Source organism: Hemiscyllium ocellatum (genome assembly GCF_020745735.1).
Source record: "Hemiscyllium ocellatum isolate sHemOce1 chromosome 27 unlocalized genomic scaffold, sHemOce1.pat.X.cur. SUPER_27_unloc_37, whole genome shotgun sequence".
NCBI classification, from domain to species: Eukaryota; Metazoa; Chordata; class Chondrichthyes; order Orectolobiformes; family Hemiscylliidae; genus Hemiscyllium; species Hemiscyllium ocellatum.
This window is the reverse complement of record NW_026867506.1, coordinates 43,558-65,884: the sequence shown is the minus strand read 5'-3', so window position 1 is coordinate 65,884 and position 22,327 is coordinate 43,558. Positions and strand designations below refer to the sequence as shown.

Genomic DNA, 22,327 nt, shown 5'->3' with positions numbered 1-22,327 from the left:
AGGGATCTAAGGGACAACTTTTTCATGCAGAGTATGATGCGTGTAAGGAATGAGCTGCCAGAGGAAATGGTGGAGGCTGGTACAATTACGGCATTTAAAAGGCATCGGGATGGGTGTTTGAATAGGAAGGGTTCAGAGGGATATGGACCAAGTGCTGACAAATGGGACTAGATTGATTTTGGGTATCTGGTTGGCATGGAAGAGATTGACCGAAGGGTCTGTCTCTGTGCTGTATATCTCTATGAATCTGGCTTTTTACTAACGTTTGCCACGTTTGTATGTTCAGTTTCTCTCTGGTGTCGGTGTTAATGCTTTCCCCCCCCCCCCCCCACTTCCCAGGGACGTTAATGTGAGAACAGAGGGAGAGAGAGTGAGATGGTGCTTTCAATTTTGTGGAATATCTAAAGAAAAGAATGTTTCCCTGAAAGTAGAGTTGCTTGTTCTGAATTTCTACCCTGGACTGACGCTGATGACTTTGTAATCTCTTTTTACAGAGTATTTGACGATCTGAGGACAAAAGTTTCAAAATTAACAGATGAAGGGCTTATGCCTAAAACGTCAACTTTCCTGCTCTTCGGATGCTGTCTGACCAGCTGTGCTCTTCCAGCACCGCACGTTTCAGCACGGACTGTTCAGTAACTACAATCCTCACTTTGTCATCAATATCTGACGGTCAGTCAATCCATCGAGACTGCAATAATTTTTTACTGTGATTCTGTGAGAAGGAGCAAAGCTTTTTGGTTCCTGTTTAAGTACGTTTTCAGCATCAGTCGGACTGGATGAGAGACCCGACTGTTGCAGCGCACTTGAGTGTGAAGCCAGAAACAGCTCTACGGCCTGGAAAGAGGAATTCACGGTGAGGAGGGGCTCTACACGCATTTGTGTACAGCTGGAGCTTCGGCCATGGAGAAACCTGAGGAATCCCACCCCGAGGAGGAATCGTGGAAGTGTGGTGACTGCGGGAAAGGCTTCCGTGCTCCATCTGCCCTGGAGATTCATCGGCGCAGTCACACCGGAGAGAGGCCATTCATCTGCCCCAAGTGTGGGAAGGCCTTCAGCAATTCCTCTGCCCTTATGAGGCACCGGTGGGTCCACACAGGGGAGAGGCCCTTCAGCTGCCCTGATTGTGGGAAGGACTTCAGTTATTCTTCTGACCTGCAGACCCATCGACGGGTCCACACGGGGGAGAGGCCGTTCTCCTGCACTGTGTGTGGGAAGGCCTTCAGCACCTCCTCCACCCTCCTGACCCACTGGCGGGTCCACACTGGGGAGAGGCCATTCACTTGTTCCGAGTGCAGGAAGGGATTCACTCAGGAGGGCAAGTTGCGGATGCACCAGCGGGTCCACACTAGGGAGAAGCCTTTCAGCTGCCCCGAGTGTGGGAAGGCCTTCAACGATTCCTCTTCCCTTCAGACCCACAAGTGGGTCCACACACAGGAGAGGCCGTTCCCCTGCACAGAGTGCGGCAAGCTCTTCAGCAATTCCTCCACCCTGCTGAAGCACCAGCGGGTCCACACAGGGGAGAGGCCCTTCAGCTGCCCCGAGTGTGGGAAGGGCTTTACCCAGATGTCCGTCCTGCTGATCCACCAGCGGATCCACATCGGTGAGAAGCCTTTCTGCTGCCCTGAGTGTGGGAAGGGATTCACTCAGAAGGGCAACTTGCGCACGCACCAGCGGGTCCACACCGGGGAGAGGCCCTTCAGCTGCCCCGAGTGCGGAAATGCCTTCAGCGATTCCTCCACCCTACTGAAGCACCAACGGGTCCACACAGGGAAGAAGCCATTCCCCTGCCCCGAGTGTGGGAAGGCCTTTAGCAATTCCTCCGACCTGCTGAAGCACCAGCGTGTCCACACGGGGGAGAAGCCCTTCAGCTGTCACGAATGTGGGAAGGCCTTCAGCGATTCCTCCGCCCTGGTGAAGCACCGGCGGGTCCACACAGGGGAGAGGCCCTTCAGCTGTCACGAATGTGGGAAGGCCTTCAGCGATTCCTCCGCCCTGGTGAAGCACCAGCGGGTCCACACGGGGGAGAGGTCCTTCAGCTGCCCCGAGTGTGGGAAGGGCTTTACCCGGGCAGCCACCCTGCGGAGGCACCAAGGAGTTCATGTGCCATCACAGGGGGATTGAAGGAGCGACTGCCGAGTGCCATTATGGACTGGGCTAACAACCCAGTTCTGGAACTCCCAGGTTTGAATCCCACCGCAGCAGATCGCGGATTTGGAATTCGGTCAGAAATCTGGAGGTCAGAATCTAACAATGAAACCATCGAGCGGGGTGGGGGGGAAGCCCCATTCTGATTCAGTCACGTCCTTTTTAGGGAAGGAAACTGCTGTTGTGGGAAAGGATTCAGTCAGTTGTCCCAGCTGCATCCTTTCCCTGGTCTGGCCTACACGTGACTGCAGCCCTACAGCAGTGTAGTTGACTCCACCTGCTTCCTCCCACTTCTTTCCCTCCCGGCAGATGGGCGGGGAGAAACTTACTTGGAGACAGGGTATGGGTTGAAATCGCTGAGTGAGGCAATACTTCCTCCGGGTTAAGGCTGTAACAAAGATCCAATTACAAAGGGACAAGTCAGTGGTAACCAATAGTAAAGAAAGTGGGGGGTTGGGCTTTGATCTTGAGCTGTTTAAAAAGCAGCTACTTTTTCAACACCTTTTTGCTGAGGTGATCTGGAGCTGTAACAAAGTTGGGTTGCAATGAAGGTAACCTGAACTCTCTGGACGAGCTGACCAAGGCCCTCGAGTCCTTCGAAAAGAATAAAACTCCCAGAAGCTACGGCTTACCGGTCGAGCTCTATTCCGCTCTGTGGGACTTGATTGGCCAGGACCTGCGGAGGTGTATGTCAGTATGCTTCGAGCAGGTACCATGAGTGAATCCATGAGGAAAGGCATCATCACCTTCATCTACAAGCGGAAGGGGGAGAGGGAGGAACTCAAAAATTGGAGACCAATTTCACTGTTGAATGCGGATTACAAAATCCTGTCAAAGGTAATCGCCAACTGGGTCAGGTCTGCTCTGGGGTCGGTGATTCACCCTGACCAAACCTGTGCTGTGCCAGGCAGGAAGATCACTGAGAGTATCGCACTCCTCAGGAATACGATCGCCTACAAGCAGGACAGAGGGTTGGACACTTGCCTGATCAGCCTGGACCAGGAGAAAGCCTTTGACAGGATATCACACAGGTATATGAAAGATGTTCTCTCCAAAATGGGCTTTGGGGAGGGAATCTGCAATTGGATCAGACTGCTCTACACCAACATCATCAGTGCAGTCTCAATCAATGGGTGGGAATCAGATAGCTTCCCAGTCCGATCTGGAGTCAGGCAGGGCTGCCCTCTCTCTCCTGCCTTGTTTGTGTGCTGCATAGAGCCATTTGCCAAGTCTATCAGGAAGGATGCAAGCCTGAGAGGGGTGACTATTCCTGGCAGCGGGGGCCTGCAGGTTAAGGCCTCCCTGTACATGGATGACGTTGCCATTTTCTGCTCGGATCCGTTGTCCGTGCGCAGACTCATGTGCATTTGTGACCAGTTCGAATGGGCCTCGGGGGCCAAGGTAAACCGAGGCAAGAGCGAGGCCATGCTCTTCAGGAACTGGGCCGACCAATGCTCGATCCCCTTCACCGTCAGGACCGACCACCTGAAGGTGCTGGGTATTTGTTTCGGGGGGCTGGGGCGCGTGCCAAGTCTTGGGAGGAGCGTATCAGCAAAGTGAGGCAGAAACTGGGCAGATGGAAGCTACGGTCGCTCTCCATCACGGAAAAAAACCTGGTCATCAGGTGTGAGGCACTGTCATTGCTATTATACATGGCACAGATCTGGCCTATTCCCAGAATCTGTGCCGCTGCAGTCACCCGGGCCATCTTCCAGTTTATATGGAGATCAAAGATGGACTGGGTCTGAAGGGACTCGCTGTACAAAGATCTGGGCAACGGGGGAAAAAATACACCCAATGCCACCCTCACCCTGATGGCCACCTTTGTGTGTGGCTGCATCAAGCTGTGCGTGGATCCCCGGTACGCAAACACCAAGTGTCACTATGTACTCAGGTTCTACCTGTCCCCGGTGTTGCGAAGGATGGGCCTGGCCTCGCTGCCGCGGAACGCTCCGAGTAGTTGGACCGTTCCGTATCACCTGTCCTTCGTGGAGAAGTTTATGAAGAAAAACACCTTTGACCACAAGTCCATCAGGAAGTGGTCAGCACGTAGTGTCCCTGAGACCCTTTGGAAAAGGAGAGGGTGGATCCTATCGAGCGGTTCCCTGAGCAGACTGTCAAAGCCATTTGGCAGAATGCCTCATCGCCAGAACTTTCCAACCAGCACCAAGACATGGCTTGGCTGGTGGTGAGAAGGACTCTACCTGTGAGATCCTTTATGCACGCCCGGACTCTCTGCCGCACCGCACGCTGCCCTCGAAGCGGCTGGAGGGGTGGGGGGGGAACGAGACTGTCACACACCTCCTTCTGGAATGTGCCTACGCAGATGAAGTCTGGAGAGGAATGCAAGTGGTGTTTGTCGAGGTTCGTTCCGAGCAGCGCCGTGACGCGGGACTCCGTGCACTACGGCCTGTTCCCCGGGACGCACACCGAGACAAATATCAGCTGTGCCTGGAGGATCATCAACTTGGTGAAGGACGCTCTCTGGGTGGTCTGAAACCTGTTGATCTTCCAGCTGAAGGAGTTGACCCCGACTGAGTGTTGCAGACTGGCACATTCCAAGGTCCAGGACTACGTGTTGAAGGATGCGCTGAAGCTTGGGGCAACTGCCACTAAGGCGCAGTGGGGAAAGACCACTGTGTAACGTCTGCCTGCCTAATGAAGAACAGGGGGCCCATGCAGTCATTTGGGCTCTGCTGACGCCTCAGGTAAATATATGGGCATATGATTGAAAAATGTACAGACCTGTATATAAAAATGATAAATTCTGATCTTTGTATGTAAATGTTTACATATGTATGGCATGACCAACTGTACAGACCATCAAATTATTTTATGAATATATTTTTGAAATAAAAATTATTGTATCAGACATGCGAGCTGTGCAAGGTTACCTTATGACATCTCCCACTTAGTTTAGACTGGCACTTCTTTATAAGAACTTATCTCGGCACCAGACACCTAACTCAATTGGGTAGGTTTTTCCCACCTGATGGATAGCTCAAGGCCTGTAGGAGTGATCAGTCAAGCACACACAGATCTGTCAATTAACTTCTCTTCCTTATGAATTATTGTCTTTCACTGTTATCTGTCTAATTAAGAACATGCAATGTTTTTATAAACTTTTGTATAAAGGAAGCCACTTTGTATCAGTACATTGGAGTAGCCTGCTGGGGCACTTGAAGAGCTGCTACCCTACACTTCTAGGTTATTAGAACCTAGTTAGTTTAGCGTATGGGTATCAGTGTTACATTGTAACAGTGATGCTACTAGTGAATAAAGGGGATGACTAAGATTAAACTAAACTGTCTGTAAGAGGTTTTTATTCCAGACTTCCAAAGAGTACGATCTTTGGGACGAACCAAGAAAGAGAGGCTTACGGGTCTGAGTCCATAAGGGCTTCCCTAGGCCGTGTCAAATCTGTACTTTAACAGTAGCAGGGGATAAAACAAGAAAAATGAAACAAAATTAGACATAAATGCACATTGGGTGCTCATGCTTAAAGGTTGTTCATTAGATAGTAAACCAGAATTGGAGTCTCCCAGGATTCTTATCGTGCCCTACTTGTGGAATTCCCACTCCCTTACATCTAAGTATTAGTACCCAGCTATGACTTATAACAATACTTTCACCAACAGAAATAAAACGTCTGTTATCAAATAGACATAGAAATATACAACACGGAAATAGACTTTTTGATCCAACACATCCATGCTATCCTATATAAATCTAGTGACCCATTTGCCAGCATTTGGCCCATATCCCTCCAAACCCTTCCTATTCACACACCCATCCAGGTGCCTTTTAAATGCTGTAATTGTACCAGCCTCCACCACCACTCTGGCCTATTTACTCTATCCACCCTTCAGGATTGTATGAACCTCTATCCGGTCACCCTCAGCCTCCGACACTCCAGGGGCAACAGCCCCATCCTATTCAGCCTCTCCTTATATCACAAATTAACCAACACTAGCGACATCCTTATCAATCTGTCCTTCACCCTTTCAAGTTTTACAACATCCTTCCTGTCCTATCGCAGGGAAACCAGAATCAAATGCAATATTTCAAAAGTGGCCTAACCAGTGTCCTAGACAGCTGCACCATGACCTCCCAACTCCTACACCCAATGGATTCAATGGGCCAAATGGCCTTTTTCTGCACTGCAGGGATTTTATGATTGCTTCATATAGTGTATATCTGATATTCACTGTTGTACTAGCTGCATGGCTATGAATGTTCACCTTCTAATGTTGTAATGGAATTACATCCTGTATTTCTTGTAATAATTTTTATTTAATAGGTCAGCAGGAAGTCATTCAGCAACTTTACTGGCTTTCTTTTCTGAAGGATCCTTGACATGTCATTTTCAAAACCTTGACTCAGCTCCATTTCCAGCCTCTTTGTAGGAAGGTTGTTCCAGGTCATTGTCACCTAAATGAAGTTTTCCTCTTAATATATACTTCACGCTACCTGGCTGCGTGAGGGTTTTCGGAGTTTTGTGTCATGGATAATATATGATCAGCAGGTATCTGGCAATCTACAGGAATTGTCACCGATGTTATGTTCATTTGACTGGACTGACTGTGACCAATTATTTTGTGATTTTATTTGCAGGAAGACATGGGGAAAGAAATCTGAAACCAAAAGACACATCAACTTCTGGCAGAGCCACTTGATTCACTGGGACTTTAATATCAGCAGCCATTCACATCGAGAAGACATGTTTGCTTTTGTTTGCTTGAAAGATTTTGGACACTGGTGTGGCAGGAAGAATACTGAGACACCCGAGTGAGGGAGATTCAATGCGCTGACTGTGAAAAGTGCTTCATACCATTTACTCAGCTTGGGGATCAAAATCTCACCCCTCACGGTGGGGAGAGACTGTGTACCCTTTCCGTTTGTAATTTGAAACACAGAGTGAGACAAGGAAAGCTTCCCCCCATGTGGAAATGTTGGTACTGTGGGAGAAGATGCCCTTTCCTATCGATGCTGGAACCCCACAGACGCGTTCACATGGGGAAGAGGGGAGAGGCTGTTCACCTGCTCCGTGTGCAGACAGGGATTTAGTGAGATGGGCCATCTGCAGACGCACCAGCGGGTCCATGTGGAAGAGATGCCGTTCAAGTGCTCCATGTGCGGGAGGGAGTTCACTCGGTCATCTACACTGCTGGCCCACCAGCGGGTCCACACCGGAGAGAGGCCATTCACTTGCTCACCGTGCAGGAAGGGCTTCACCCGCTCCTCCCACCTGCAGAGACACCAGTGAGTTCACCTGCCATTGAAGGAGCTTCAGCCGAATGCTATTATCGACTGCATTAGTAACTCAGTTCTGGGGACTCCTGAGTTTGAATAGCAGATGGTGGAGTTGGAAGTCAGTCAGAAACCTGGAGTTCAGAACCTCATGATGAGAAAAACATCCCTATCTGATTCACTCATGTTTTAGGGAAGGAAACTGCTGTTGTGGGAAAGGAATCACTCAGTCATCCCAGCTGCAGGCTTTACCTGGTCTGGTCTACAAGTGACTCCAGACCCACAGCAGCCTGGTTGACTCTCGACAGCCCCTCGGCAAATGAGCGGGGAGAATCTTACTTGGATACAGGCTATGGGTTGCAATTGCTGAGTGAAGCAATACTTCCTCCGGGTTACGGCTGTACCAAGGATCCAATTACAAAGGGACAACTCAGCTGACCAACAGTGAAGGAAGTGGGGTGCAGGGGAATGTGTACGCTTTGACCTTGAGCTGTTAAAAATGCAAATAAGCTACTTTTTCTATGCCTATTTGCTGGGGAGATCTGAAGCTGTAACAAAGTGGGTCACAATAAAAGTTAGGCAGCATCTGAGGAGCAGGAAAATCGACATTCCAGGCAAAAGCCCTTCATGATGAAGGGCTTTTGCCCGGAATGTCGATTTTCATGCTCCTCTGATGCTGCCTGACCTGCTGTGCTTTTCTAGCACCACTCTAATCTAAACTCTGATCTCTAGCATCTGCAATCCTCACTTTTGCCACGATAAAGGTTACCTGAACTTACCGAAGGACTCAGACGTGGAAGGCTATGAGATCCAGCAGGTTTTTCTTTGAAAGCTGCTCGTTTCTTTCAATCTCCAGTGTGAGGTTTCTAATTGAAGGAGCAGTCAATGTGTAGCTCGTATTATTCGAAATTGTTCATTTTTCAGAACTGCAGGTTCATCATTTCCTCAGCTTTGTAAAGTTTACTGGCACCAGTGGGAGGTGTGGGCTGTTTTCATTAGAAACAAAGTTAAAAATCACACTACACCAAGTTATAGTCCAACAGGTTTATTTGGAAGCACTAGCTTTTGGAGCGCTGCTCCTTCATTGGGTAGCTGTGGAGCAGGATCATAAGACAGAGTATTTGTAGCAAAAGGATGCTGAATGATATATTGAACAAACCTTTGAAGTGTTTCATCTTAGAATGGGTTTCAGATTTCAGTTAATTAATATATAAATCCCAGAACTTCTTTTAAGTCACAGTCTCAAGATAACTGAAGTTTTTATAAAAAGAGGTGACATCTCAGCTCAGACAATGCAGGAAAGGTGTGAGGTTTGAGCCTGTCTTGAGTCAGACTGGTTCTATTTCCAAAGTAGGCATTTATAAGATATTACATGGAGTGATTGCCTACAAACTGTGCACTTTTTGAGCAAAATAGAATGTATCTACAAATATAATTCTGCAAATGCAAATTCACCCCATAGTCTTATGTCTTTCTTTCCTGCACAGGACCTCCAACCAACACTATACACCAGATATATTGATGATCTTTCTTCCTCTGGACCCATGGCGAGAGTCACTGAACTAACGACACTGTTATTAACAAGTTTCATCCCACCATCACACTCACCATGGACTACTCTTTCATATCTGTCTCATTTTTGGACACATGCGTCTCTATCAAGGATGGGTATCTCAGCACTTCTCTGTACCGCAAACCCACGGATAACCTGACAAAGTTAGACTTCTCTAGCAAAACATATTAAATAGCCATCCTCTATGGACAAGCCCTTCACATACACAGGATCTGTTCAGGTGAGGAGGAACGTGACAGACACTTGGAAGTACACAAGCATGCTCTCATAAGAATGGGGTACAATGCTCAACTCATCAACTGCCACAGCGAGAAACTGTAATGATCTCCTTAGGAGACAGATATGAGCTGCAACCAATATGGTTCTCTTTGTTGTCCAGTCCTATTTGGGAGCCGAAACACTATGTCATGTTCTTTGCAGCCTGCGACATAGTACTGATGCGGATGAGCACCTCGCCAAGTCCTTCCCCATACCTCCACTTCTCGGCTTCAAACAACCGCCAAACCTTAAACAGATCATTGTTCGCAACAACCTGCTTGGCCTTCAGGGCAACATGATACAACCCTGTCATGGCAGACGATGCAAGACGTGTTAGAGTGACGATACGATTGCCCCCATTACACGTGGGGACACCACCCACCATGAGTATGGCATGTACTCACGTGACTCAGCCAGCATTGTTTATCTCATACACTGCAGGCAATGATGCCCTGAGGCATGGTATCTTGGCGAGACCGAGTGGAGGCTACAGTAACGGATGAATGGACACTGCACAATCATCAGCCAGGAATGTTCCCTCCCAGTCGGGGAACACTACAGCAGTCCGGGACATTCAGCCTCGGACCTTCGGGTGACCATCCTCCAAGGCAGACTTCAGGACAGGCAACAATGGAAAGTGGCTGGGCAGAGGCTGATAGCCAAGTTTGGTACCTATGGGGATGGCCTCAACTAGGACTTTGGGTTCATGTCACACTACAGGTGACCCCACGACACTAAACACTCTCCCACACATACTCGCACACAAGCACGCATTCACACAAACACATGCTCCTCCACACCAACACACTCATGCAGACTCTCTCTCATACACATCCACTCTCTCAAATGCTCACATACACACATCCTCTCACAGCCTTATACCACATTACACTCACACACAGACACAGACACAATCACTTGGTTTCGCCTGTACACACACACATAAGTTTGTGGGTTGAATTTGTACTTGCAGAATTACATTTTATTTTGCTCAAAAACGCTGTAGCTCCCACTTTAGAAATAGAATTAGTCTGATGTAACATTGGGACACAGACAGACTTTAACTTAACACCTTCAATGCATTATCTGATTGAAATGACACCTATTGTGAAAACCTATCTTGAGAACATAACTTTTAAAAAGTTTTGGGATTTACATATGAAGGAATCAAAACGAACATGGTCATTCTAAAAGATGATAGAAGTAAGCTACATTTGTTTAATATTACATCCCATGACTCTGCAATCCTGTTGCTAAAGAGTCTGTGTGTTATGATTCTGCTCCACAACCATCCTATGAAGAAGCAGCGCTTCGAAAGCTAGTGATTCCAAATAAATTGGAAATAAGTAAATAAACGGTTGGACTATAACTTGGCGTTGTGTGATTTTTAACTGTGAAACTCTGTCAGTAATAACCAGCATCTCCATACTGCGCATGCTACTCGGTGTCAGCAACCACTTCGCGTGTTGCTCATGCGGCACGGGGAAACGCCCCACGGTCTTGTTTTGGTGAACCAATGGGACGCTCCGGAGGACCGGATGGGGACTGGTCCTCCTGCCAATCACAGAAAACCCATAGACTGGATGCGGAAGTTGGATCATGTGTTTCTGGGGTTGGTGCTGCCTTTCTCTCTCTCTCTGAATTAAGATTGAGCTTCAGCCCAGACTGCAGCTTTCTTCCTCTGTCCAACATCTGTGAGTATTGTGCTCTCTTTTCTCACCCCACTTTTCATTCCGGAGTTCAGCTGTTGACTTGCAGAAACTGAAGCGAAATGGAGTGAATCCAGGGAGGGGACATATTCTGGGAAAGTTAGTTCAGTTCTGTGTCTCAATTGAAAAACACAGGGCAAATGCAGGAACCTTTAATCAGAAATGATGTGTAAATGTACAGATGTAGATGTCATTCTGCACCAGTCACTGCCAGTTGTCAGACAGATGTAGCAAGCAATCAGCAAGGCAAGTGGTGGATTAGCAAGTGGAATTGAGCTGAGAGGTGGGGACGCCTTCCTGCAGTTAGGGCGTCATTGAATACGTCCAAGACTGAGTTCATCTGATTTTTGAACAACAAAGTGGATGGTTACGGGGGAAGGCAACAAAAGTGGTTTTAAGACCAGTATAGATTGGTTACAGAAACAGACCCTTCAGTCCAACTAAAGAAATGCTGATCAATTATCCTAATCTAGTCCTATTCGCCAGCACTTGGTCTATACCCCTTTAAACCCTTCCTATTTATAGACCAATCCAGATGCCTTTTACATGCTGTAATTATACCAGCCTCCACCACTTCCTCTGGCTGGTCATTCCATACACGCACCACTCTCTTGTGAAAAAGCCCCCCTTAGCTCCCTATTATGTCTTTCCCCTCTCACCCTAAACTTTTAGTTCTGGACTCCCCACCTCACAGAGAAGACTTTGTCTATTTGCCCTCTCCATGCCCCTCTGTAAGGTCACCCCTCAGCCTCTGACACTCCAAGGAAAACAGCCCCAGCCTATTTAGCCTCACCCAAGAGCTCAAATCTTTCAAACCTGGTAACGTTCTGGTGAATCTTTTCTGAACCCTTTCAAGTTTCACAACATCCTTCTGACGGTAAGAAGACCAGAGTTGCACGCAATATTTCAAATGTGGCCTCACCAATGTCCTTTACAGATGCAACATCACCTCCCAACACTTTTACTCAATGCTCTAACCAAGAAAGGACAGCATACCAAATACTGCCTTCACTATCCTATGTATCTGTGGCTTTACCTTTAAGGAACTATGAACTGCAGTCCAAGGTCTCTTTGTTCAGCAACCCTCCCCAGGACCTTACCATAAAGTGTATAAGTCCTGCACTGAAATATTTCCAGCTTATCCACCTCGGTGTAGGTATCTTCATATCCACTTATGTTGGTACAGGCTCAACAGGCTGAACAGCCTGTTCCTGCTCCCAATTCTTTGTGTCCAGGAAAGCAAAAGACCATAAAACAGAGGAAAATAAATTAGATGTCTCAGCCGATCGGGGCTGCTCTGCCATTAAATCATGGCTGGTAAGTTTCTCAATCCCATTCTCCCACTTTCTCCCCGTAACCCTCAATATCCCCCTTGATACTCAAGAACCTATCTACCTCCATCTTAAATATACTCAGTGACGAGCGTCCACAGCTTTCTGTAGCAGTGACTTCCACATGTTCACCACTCTCTGGCTGAAATGATTTCTCTGTATCTTTGTTCTAAAAGGTCTTCCTTTTATTCTAATGCTGTGCCCTCAGGTGCTAGTCTCTCCTACCAATGGAAACATCTTGTGTAGTGGCACAGTGTGGCGGCACGGTGGCACAGTGGTTAGCACTGCTGCCTCACAGCGCCAGGGACCTGGGTTCGATTCCCACCTCAGGCGACTGACTGTGTGGAGTTTGCACGTTCTCCCCGTGTCTGCGTGGGTTTCCTCCGGGTGCTCCGGTTTCCTCCCACAGTCCAAAGATGTGCGGGTCAGGTGAATTGGCCATGCTAAATTGCCCTTAGTGTTAGGTAAGGGGTATATGTAGGGGTATGGGTGGGTTGCGCTTCGGCGGGTCGGTGTGGACTTGTTGGGCCGAAGGGCCTGTTTCCACACTGTAAGTAATCTAATCTAATCTAATCTTCCCCATGTGCACTCTGTCTTGGCCGTTCAGTATTCTGTCTGTTTCAACTAGATTCCACCCACCTCCCCCAAGTGTGGGCCTGTTGATCAGCATGGACCAGACCCTTCAGGATGAGGTACAGCAGGAATTACGTTCAGCAAAGTCAGAATGGATGGAGATTTTTCAGCTTTTCGGGGGTGAGAGAGGAAAGAAAATTCAATATAAATTAGCATTGATAAGATGGGCTGATGGGCCAAGGAGTGGCAGAATGAGTTTAATTTCAATAAATACGAGGTGCTGCATTTTATAAGGCAACTCAGGGCATGACTTACACAGTTAATGGGGAGTGTTGCTAAACAAAGAGACCTTGCAGGTTCTAGTTCCTTGAAAGTGGAATTGCAGGGAGACATGATAGTGAAGAAGGCATTTGGTACATTTTCCTTTACTGGTCAGAGCACTGAGTACAGGAGGTGGGAGGTCATTGTCATGGCCACTTTTGGAATAGTGTGCACAATTCTGGGCCCCCTCCTATGGAACAATGTTGTGAAACTTGAAAGAGTTCAGACAAAATTTACAAGGATGTTGGCAGAGTTGGAGGGTTAGAGCTATAGGGAGATGCTGAATAGGCCAGGGATAATTTCCCTGCAGCATCAGAGGCTGAGGGGTGACCTTACAGAATTTTATAAGGGGTATGGATAGGGTGAATAGCCAAAATCTTTTCCCCATGGCAGGGGAATCCAAAACTGAAAGGCATAAGTTTCACGTGAGGGAAGAGAAATTTAAAACGGACCCGAGGGGCAACTTTTTCACACAGAGGGTAGTGCATGTTTGGAATGAGCTGCCAGAGAAAGTGATGGAGGCTGCTACAATTACAACATTTAAAAGGCATCTGGATGGGTATGTGAATGAGAAGGCTTTAGAGGGATACAGGCCAAATGTTGGCAAATGGGACTAGATTATTTTAGGATATCTGGCCGGCATGGATGAATTGGACTGAGGGCTCAGTTTCTGTGCTGTATGACTCTAATCATCTTCCGTGAAAGCAGAAGTGTGATTGTGAAGACTGAACTTTGAGAGCAGCTTTCAAAGATGTTTTGCCTTTACTGGACTCGGAAGTTACAATGAAATCATTGCACTGTGGGAATGAAGTGGTTTAAGGTTTACCAACAGTAAGCTGAGCGGGGAGCCTAGTGAAGGGTTAGGTGGATTTTTGAGTTAAACTGCTCATTTCATTCAGCCTTCAACATTGAAAATAAAATGCTGTGCATCAGAAGGAGCAGTGAGTCAGTAACTGGTATCGTTAGAAGCCTCACGGGTTTCAGTACTGCAAGAATTACATTGTTTCATCAGCATTGTATTGCTCTTTGGAGGGTCAGTGTGGACTTGTTGGGCCAAAGGGCCTGTTTCCACATTGTAAGTAGTCTAATCTAATCATTACTGGCAGCAGTGAGAGGTGTGGGCTATATTCACTATAGTGACTCCATGAAATTCTCTGCCTATGGAACTGGTAGAGACAGCTTCACTAAGAATATTCAAGACACAGGTGAGTAGGTATTTGCATGGTGGGGATTTAAAGATAGTTGGGATAATGCAGGTAGGAGGAGCTGAGATGATGGATAGATCAGCCGTGATCTTAATGAATGACAGAGCAGGCTCGACAGGCTAAATGGCCTACTCCTGTTTCTATTACTATGAAACTATAACCCTGCATTTCCCATGGCTAACCCAGCCAACCTGCACATCCCTGGGCAATTTAGCATGGCCAATCCAAATCAAGGCAGGTGAACAATGTTGTGATGTGAAAATGAACATCAGAGAACGGTAGAAAGGGACAAGGAGAGTAAATGTACCAGCAATCAAAGCTGGATTCTAAAGGTCACAAAAATTGAAACTGAAGACTGTGTCTGAAGGTGTGCTGCATCATAACAAAAGTGAATGAATAGACTGCACACATCGAACAGAATAATTATGATCTAAGACTCCTTACAGAGACATGGCTTCAGGGTGCCAAGGATTGGATCCTGAATATTGAAGGGGTACGTGGCAATCTAGTCAAATGAGAAGCTAGGTAAAGGTAGAGGCACTGCCAATCAAAGCACTGATAACACGGTAGTCTGGTGTCAGCTCGGATTTCAGGTCCTGATTTCTGTCGTCTGTTGATCTCCCTGTTTCCACAGAGTAAAATGTCGGTCTGTTCTCAGCTCTGCAGGGTTTCTGCTGAAACCTTTTACACCTTCCGGAACAATAAAACATTCAGTCAATCAAGGCCCAACCCACAATCTCCCAGCCTGTCAACCATCCAGACAGAAAATCATCATAGCAGGGAATAAAACAAGAAAAATGAAACAAAATTGAGAATAAATAGGTGCTTGTACTTAATGTTTGTTCGTTAGGACGTAAACCAGAAATTGGTGTCTCCCAGGGTTATTATAGTGCCCTAATTGAGGAATTCTCGCTCCCTTACATCTATGCCAGGTGCTGGCAGGTGGGACTAGCTTGTGTTGGGATATCTGGTCGGCATGGACAGGTTGGACCGAAGGGTCTGTTTCCATGCTGTACATCTCTATGACTCTAAGTATTACCATTCAGGCATGATTGAAAAAAATATTTGCATCAACAGAAATAAAGCACGTGTTATCAAATAGACATGGAAACATACAGCATGGAAATAGACTTTGCGATCCAACACATCCTTGCAGACAAGATATCCTATGTAAACCTAGGTCCATTTGCCAGCATTTGGCTGTTATCCCTCCAAAGCCTTCCCATTCACATACCCATCTAGATGCCTTTTAAATGTAATTGTACTGACCACTTCCTCTGGCAGCTCAGTGCATAAACGCACCACCCTCTGTGTGAAAACATTGACCCTTGGGTCACTTTTAAATCTTTCCCCTCCCACCCTAAACCCTCTGGTTTTGGAGACCCCCACCCTGGGGAAATGTGCTTCCCTATTTATTCCATTCATGCCCCACATGATTTTATAAACCTTGACAAGGTTATCCCTCTGCCTCTGATGCTCCAGGGAAACAGCCCCATATTATTCAGCCTCTCTTTATACCACAAACCCTCCAACCTTGGCGACATCCTTATCAATCTGTCCTGCATTCTTTCGAGTTTCACAACATCCTTCCTACCCAATAACAGGGAGACCAAAATCGAATGCAATATTCCAAAAGTGGCCTAACCAATGTCCTGTACATCTGCATCATGACCTCCCAATTCCTATATCGAATGCATTCAATGGACTAAATAGCCTTTCTATGCACTGTAGGGGTTTTATGATTTTATTGTGACCCAGTCAATTTTAGTCATTATCTCTGGTGCATGGCGTGTCAGGGTGGGATCACTGGTAACAGAATTGCATGCAATACTACAAAAGTGGCCTAACCGATGTCCTGTGAAGTGTACCAAACACCACCTTCACTGTCCTGTCTACCTGTGACTCCACTGTCAAGAACTAAAAGCCTGCCATAGTCATACAGTATGGAAACAGACCTTCAGTCCAACCAATCCATGCCAACCATAATCCCACATTAAACCAGTCTCTCCTGCCTGCTCTTCGACTGTATCCCTCAAAACCTTTCTTATTCATATACTGAAATAAATGTCTTTAAATTCTACCGGCATCCACCACTGCCTCAGGAAGTTCATTCCACACATGAACCACCCTCTGTGTAAAATTAGTGTTTGAATATCAAGGATGGAACGGTTCAGAAAAGCTTCACAAGGACGTTTCCGGGGTTGGAGGGTTTGAGCTACAGGAAGGGGCTGAATAGATTGGGCTGTTTTCCCTGGGGTGTTAGAGGCTGAGGGGTGATCTTCCTGTAAATTCATGAGGGGCATGGATAGGGTAAATAGACAAGGTCTCTTTCCTGGGATCGGGGAGTCCAGAAGTAGAGGGCAGAGGTTGAGAATGAGAGGGGAATGATGTAAAGTTCCATGCAGAGGGTAGTGCGTGTATTGATTGAGCTGTCAGAGGAAGTTATGGAGGCTGGTACAATGATAACATTTACAATGCCTCTGGATGGGTGTTTGAATAGGAAAGGTCGAGAGAGAGAGAGATGGGCTGGTAAATGCAGCTAGATTAATTCTGGATATCTGGTCAGCATGGGCAAGTTGGACCGAAGGGTCTGTTTCCAAGCTGTACATCTCCATGACATTGAGGTTGAATAAGTCCTGATCTGATTTGCAATTCCAAAATGCAGCACCTCGCATTTATCTGAATTAAACTCCATCTGCCACTCCTCAGCCCAAGATCCTATTTTAATCAGAGGCAACCTTCCTCGCTGTCCACTGAATCTCCAATTTTGGTGTCATCTGCAAACTTATTAACTATACCTACTATGTTCACATCCAAATCATTTTTATAAATGACAAAAAGTAGTGGATTCAGCACCGATCCTTGTGGCACCACTGGTCACAGGCTCCAGTCTGAAAAGGAACTCTCCATCACCACCCTCTTTCTTTTACCTTCAAGCCAGTTCAGTATCCGGTTGACTAGTTCTCCCTGTATTTCATAAGATCTTACCTTGCTAACGAATCTTCCATGAGGAACTTTGTTTGATTGATTTGCTAAGCACAAAGCCATGCTGACTATCCCTAATTAGTCCTTGCCTTTCCAAATACATGCAAATCCTGTTTCTCAGCATTCCCTCCAACAACTTGCCTATCACTGATGTCGGCTCGCTGGTCTATAGTTCCCTGGCTTCTCCTTACCACCATTCTTAAATAATGGCACCACGTTAGCCACTCTCCAGTCTTCCAACACCTCACCTGTGACTAAGGATGATACAAATATCTCAGCAAGGGGCCCAAGAGTCACTTGCCTAGCTTCTGGGGATTTATCTACTTTTGTGTTTCAAGACATCCAGCTCTACCTCCTCTGTAATGTGGACATTTTTCAAGACGTCACCATCTATGTCCCCACATTCTATATCTTCCATGTCCTCCTTCACAGTAAACACTGATACTCATTTAGTATTTTCCTCATCTACTCCGGCTCCACACATAGGCTGCCCTTGTTGATCTTTCAGGGGCTGTATTCTCTCCCAATTACCCTTTTGTCCTTAATTTATAAAAACCCTTCTAATTCTCCTTAACCCTATTTGCCAAAGCTATCTCATGTCCCCTTTTTGCCCTCCTGATTTCCCTCTTAAGCATACCCCTACCGCCTTTATACTGTTCTAAGGATTCATTCGATTTATCCTGTCCATACTTGTCATATGCTTCCTTCTTGTTGTTAGCCAACTCCTCAATTTCTCTAGTCATCCAGCATTCCCTACACCTACCAGCCTTTTCTTTCACCCTAACAGGAACATACTGTCTCTGGACTCTTATTATCTCATATTTGAAGGCTTCCCATTTTCCAGCCTTCCCTTCACCTGTGAATATCTGCCTTCCAATCAACTTTTGAAAGTTTTTGCCCAATACCATCAAAATTAGCCTCCCTCCAATTTACAACTTCAACTTTTAGATCCAGTCTGTCCCTTTCCCAAAGTGGTCCAGCACTGACACCTCAGTCACCTGCCCTGCCTTAGGTCAGGTTTTGCACCTCCTCTAGTAGGAACATCCACATACTGCCTCAGAAAATTGTCTTGTCCATGCTTAACAAATTCCTCTTGATCTAAACCCTGAACGCTGGCAGTCCTAGTCAATGTTTGGAAAGTTAAAATCCCTGACCATAACCATCCTATTATTCTTACAGATAACTGAAATCTCCTTACAACTTTGTTTCTCAATTTCCTGCTGATTATTAGAGGTTTATATTACAATCCCATAAGGTGATCATCCCTTTCTTATTTCTCAGTTCCACCCAAATAACTCCCCTGGATGTATTCCCAGGAATATCCTCCCTCAATACTATTCCTTATCAAAACACCACTCCCCACCTCTCTTGCCACCCCCCTCCACCCCCGTATCTTTCCTGTGGCATATGTATCCTGGAACATTGAGCTGTCCATCCCTGAGCCACATTTCTGTAGTTGCTATGATGTCCCAGTCCCATGTTTCTGACCATAAACCCTGATTTCACCTGCCTTCCCTATTAGGTCTCTTGCTTTGACATAAATACAGTATAACTTCAGTCCTACGTTGTTCTCTGCATTATTCCTTCCTGCCCTGACTGTTTGATTCACTCCCTTTCCCAACTGTACGATTCTCGGGTTAGTCTCTTTCCTCACTGTTTTCCTGGGACCCATCCCCCATCTTATTTGCAGCAGCAACTTCACTGGCTTTCTTTCTGCAAGCAGTCTTGACATTTTATTTTCATATCTTGATCCAGCACCTTTGTCGGCAGCTTGTTCTAGGTCATTCTCCCCTGAATGAAGTTTTCCTCCATACACACTTAAGGCTATCTGGCTGCATGAGGGTTTTCAGGTTTCTGTGACCTGGATAATGTGATCAGCAGGCACCTGGAAATCTACAGGAATTGCCATCAATGTATCTTTATTTAACTGTACTGACCGTGATCACTTATTTTGTGAGTTTATTTTTGCAGGACACTAGTGTGGCAGGAAGAATACTAAGACACCCGAGTGAGGGAGATTCAGTGGGCTGACTGTGGAAAAAGTGCTTCAAACCATTTCCTCAGCTTGGGGGAATCAAAATCACACCCCTCACGGTGGGGACAGACTGTGTACCAGTTCTGTTTGTAATTTCAAACCCAGGTGACACAAGGAATACACTCCCCATGGGGAAACCGTGGAAATGTGGGGACTGTGGGAAAGGATTCCCTTCCCCCTCAGTGCTGGAAATTCACAGACGTGTTCACAGCGGGGAGAAGCCGTTCATCTGCTCAGTGTGTGGGAAGGGATTCACAAATTCTTCCAACCTGCGGGCGCACCAGTGGGTCCACACGGGAGAGAAGCCCTTCACCTGCTTGGTGTGCAGGAAGGGGTTCACGCATTCATCTGCACTGCTGACCCACCAGCGGGTCCACACTGGGGAGAGGCCGTTCGGTTGCTCAGAGTGCGGGAAGGCTTTCCGTCGTGTGAGCAACTTGAGGAAGCACGAGCGGGTCCACATGGGGGAAAGGCCATTCACCTGCCCCGAGTGTGGGAAGGGATTCATTGATTCTTCCAGCTTGCTGAACCACCAGCGGATCCACACAGGGGAAAGGCCATTCACCTGCTCTGTGTGCGGGAAAGGATTCAATCATATGAGCAATTTGCGGCAGCATAAGCGGGTCCACACTGGGGAGAGGCCATTCACCTGCCCCGAGTGTGGGAAGGGATTTACCAACTCTTCCCACCTGCTGACCCACCAGCGGATCCACACTGGGGAGAGGCCATTCACCTGCTCCAAGTGCAGGAAGGGCTTCACCTGCTCCTCTGACCTCCAGAGACATCAACGAGTTCACGTGCCATCACAGGGAAATTGAAGGAGTGACAGATAAGTACCATTTTTGACTAGACTATCAACCCCGTTCTGGGGTCTCCCAGGTTTGAATCCCACCGTGGTAGATGGTGCAATTGAAATCTGGAGTTCAGAATCAAATGATGAAACCATTTTCAGGGGAAGAAAAACCCCACCTTATTCACTCATGTCCTTTTTTAGAGAATGAAGCTATCTTTGCAGGAAAGGAATCACTCAGTTATTCCAGCTGCATCCTTTACCTGGTCTGGCCTACCCCTGACTCCAGACCCACAGCAGTGTGGTTGACTCTTGATTGCATCCCCCTCCTGTATATGAGCTGGAGAAACTAACTTGTATACAGGGTGTAGGCTGAAACTGCTGAGTGAGGCAATACTTCCTCCAGATGAAGGCTGTACCAAGGATCCAGTTCCAAAGGGATAATTTGGTGCTGACCAATAGTAAAGAAAGTGGGGGATGGGGAGTGTGTGCACTTTGACCTTGAGCTTTTTATTTAAAAAACGCTACTTTTCGTGCACTTTTTTTTTCTGGGAAAAATTGAAACTGTAATGAAGCAGGGTTGTAATAAACGTTACCGGAATTCACCGTCTGACTCAGACTCTCATTGAAAGCTGTGAGATCCAACACGTTTTTGCTTTAAAGCTGCTAATTTCTGTCACCCTCCAGCACGAAGTTTCCAATGTCCTGGATCAGAAGTGAATGAGTGGCAGAATTGTGAGAAATTGTAAATTTTTCAGGAGTGCGGGTTTATTGTTTCATCAGCATTGTAAGGTTTACTGGCAGCAGTGGGAGGTGTGGGCTCGAAACAAAGATTAAAAGTCTCACAACACCAGGTTATAGTCCAACGGGTTTATTTGGAAGTATTAGCTTTTGGAGCACCGCTCCTTCATCGGGTAGCTGTGGAGCAGGATCATAAGACACAGAATTAAAATTAAAACTGAAGTTTTTCATCTCATCATCATCTCATTTCATCAGCATTGTAAAGGTTACTGCCTGCAGGAGAAAGTGTGGGCTGTGTTCATGAGAAACAAAGGCAAAAATCAGACAAAGGTATTGGAATATAATCTGATATTATTTGGAAGGACTAGCTTTCGGAGTGCTGTTCCTTCATCAGGTAGTTGTGGAGCAGGATCATGACATAGGATTTGAACTAAAAAATTACAGTGTCATACAACTGAATTGAACAAATCTAGATTGTTATCAAGTCTTTCATCCTTTAGAATGGGTTGCAGGTTTCAGTTCATTAATATGTAAATCCCAGAACTACTTATAAGGAACGTTCTCAATGTAATTTGAAAGTGATATTTCAGCTCAGAGAATGTATTAAAGGTGTGAGGTTAGAGCCTGCCTGTCTCCTAATGTTGAGTCAGACTGGTTCTACTTCCAAAGTTGGAATGTATAAAATATTAATGGATTGACTGCCTGCAGATTGTGTGCTTTGAGCAAAATTGAATGTGTCTGCTATCTCTCACCTCCCTACACACAACATGGGTGCTGGGGAAAAAATAAGCACTATCGCAGTAGCGTTAGTGAGGGGATTTAAAAAAAAGTTTAACCAAGAGATTTAGCCACCTCAGTTTTAAAAAAACCCAGGAGATTGGAATCTCCTCCGTTGAGGACTGACTCTCAGCTGGCTGGCTACAGCCAGCGTACTGTGAGCAGGAGAAGAGGAGGAGAGGCATTCAAAGTTTGGGAGAAGATTTGTAGCTCGGGTGTTCGTTGTTGTGGTTCTGTTCGCCGAGCTGGGAATTTGTGTTGCAGATGTTTCATCTCCTGTCTAGGTGACATCCTCAATGCTTGGAAGCCTCCTGTGAAGCACTTCTGTGATGTCTCCTCCGGCATTTAAAGTGATTTGTATCTGTCCACTGCAGCGGACAGCTGGAACTGACAACTGGAAGCGGCAGATACAAATCACTATAAATGCCGGAGGAAAGATCACAGATGCACTTCACAGGAGGCTCCCAAGCACTGAGGATGTCACCTAGACAGGGGACGAAACGTCTGCAACACGAATTCCCAGCTTGGCGAACAGAACCACAACGAGGGGAGGCATTTTAACCTCAATTATTTTTTTCAAAGTTCTAGCTCAAAGGTAGAAGACAGGGAGTGGTGGTGGAGGGGTGCTTTT

General features: G+C 46.6%; 3 protein-coding genes across 3 annotated transcripts in view; 2 read left to right on the top strand and 1 right to left on the bottom strand.

The window, feature by feature from the left end:
* Positions 1 to 22,327, bottom strand: part of LOC132808216 (zinc finger protein OZF-like) — a 69,542-nt gene that overhangs the window by 16,412 nt on the left and 30,803 nt on the right. The window contains exons 3-4 of the mRNA XM_060822046.1: positions 2,650 to 2,656; positions 2,163 to 2,171 (exon numbers count right to left, since the gene is read on the bottom strand). Of these exons, the coding sequence (XP_060678029.1) occupies positions 2,163 to 2,171; positions 2,650 to 2,656 (16 nt within the window). The remainder of the gene's footprint in view (positions 1 to 2,162; positions 2,172 to 2,649; positions 2,657 to 22,327) is intronic.
* On the top strand, positions 765 to 2,295 carry LOC132808212 (gastrula zinc finger protein XlCGF26.1-like). Its single transcript, XM_060822042.1, has one exon. It carries the CDS (start codon positions 904 to 906, stop codon positions 2,122 to 2,124), a length of 1,221 nt encoding a protein of 406 aa, XP_060678025.1. The 5' UTR covers positions 765 to 903; the 3' UTR covers positions 2,125 to 2,295.
* On the top strand, positions 12,937 to 20,768 carry LOC132808213 (zinc finger protein 239-like). The gene is made up of 2 exons (XM_060822044.1): positions 12,937 to 13,022; positions 19,325 to 20,768. Exon 2 carries the CDS (start codon positions 19,517 to 19,519, stop codon positions 20,204 to 20,206), a length of 690 nt encoding a protein of 229 aa, XP_060678027.1. The 5' UTR covers positions 12,937 to 13,022; positions 19,325 to 19,516; the 3' UTR covers positions 20,207 to 20,768.

Coding starts and splice junctions, on each gene's coding strand:
- LOC132808212 (XM_060822042.1), top strand. CDS start 904: ATGGAGAAACCTGAGGAATCCCACCCCGAGGAGGAATCGTGGAAGTGT.
- LOC132808213 (XM_060822044.1), top strand. CDS start 19,517: ATGGGGAAACCGTGGAAATGTGGGGACTGTGGGAAAGGATTCCCTTCC.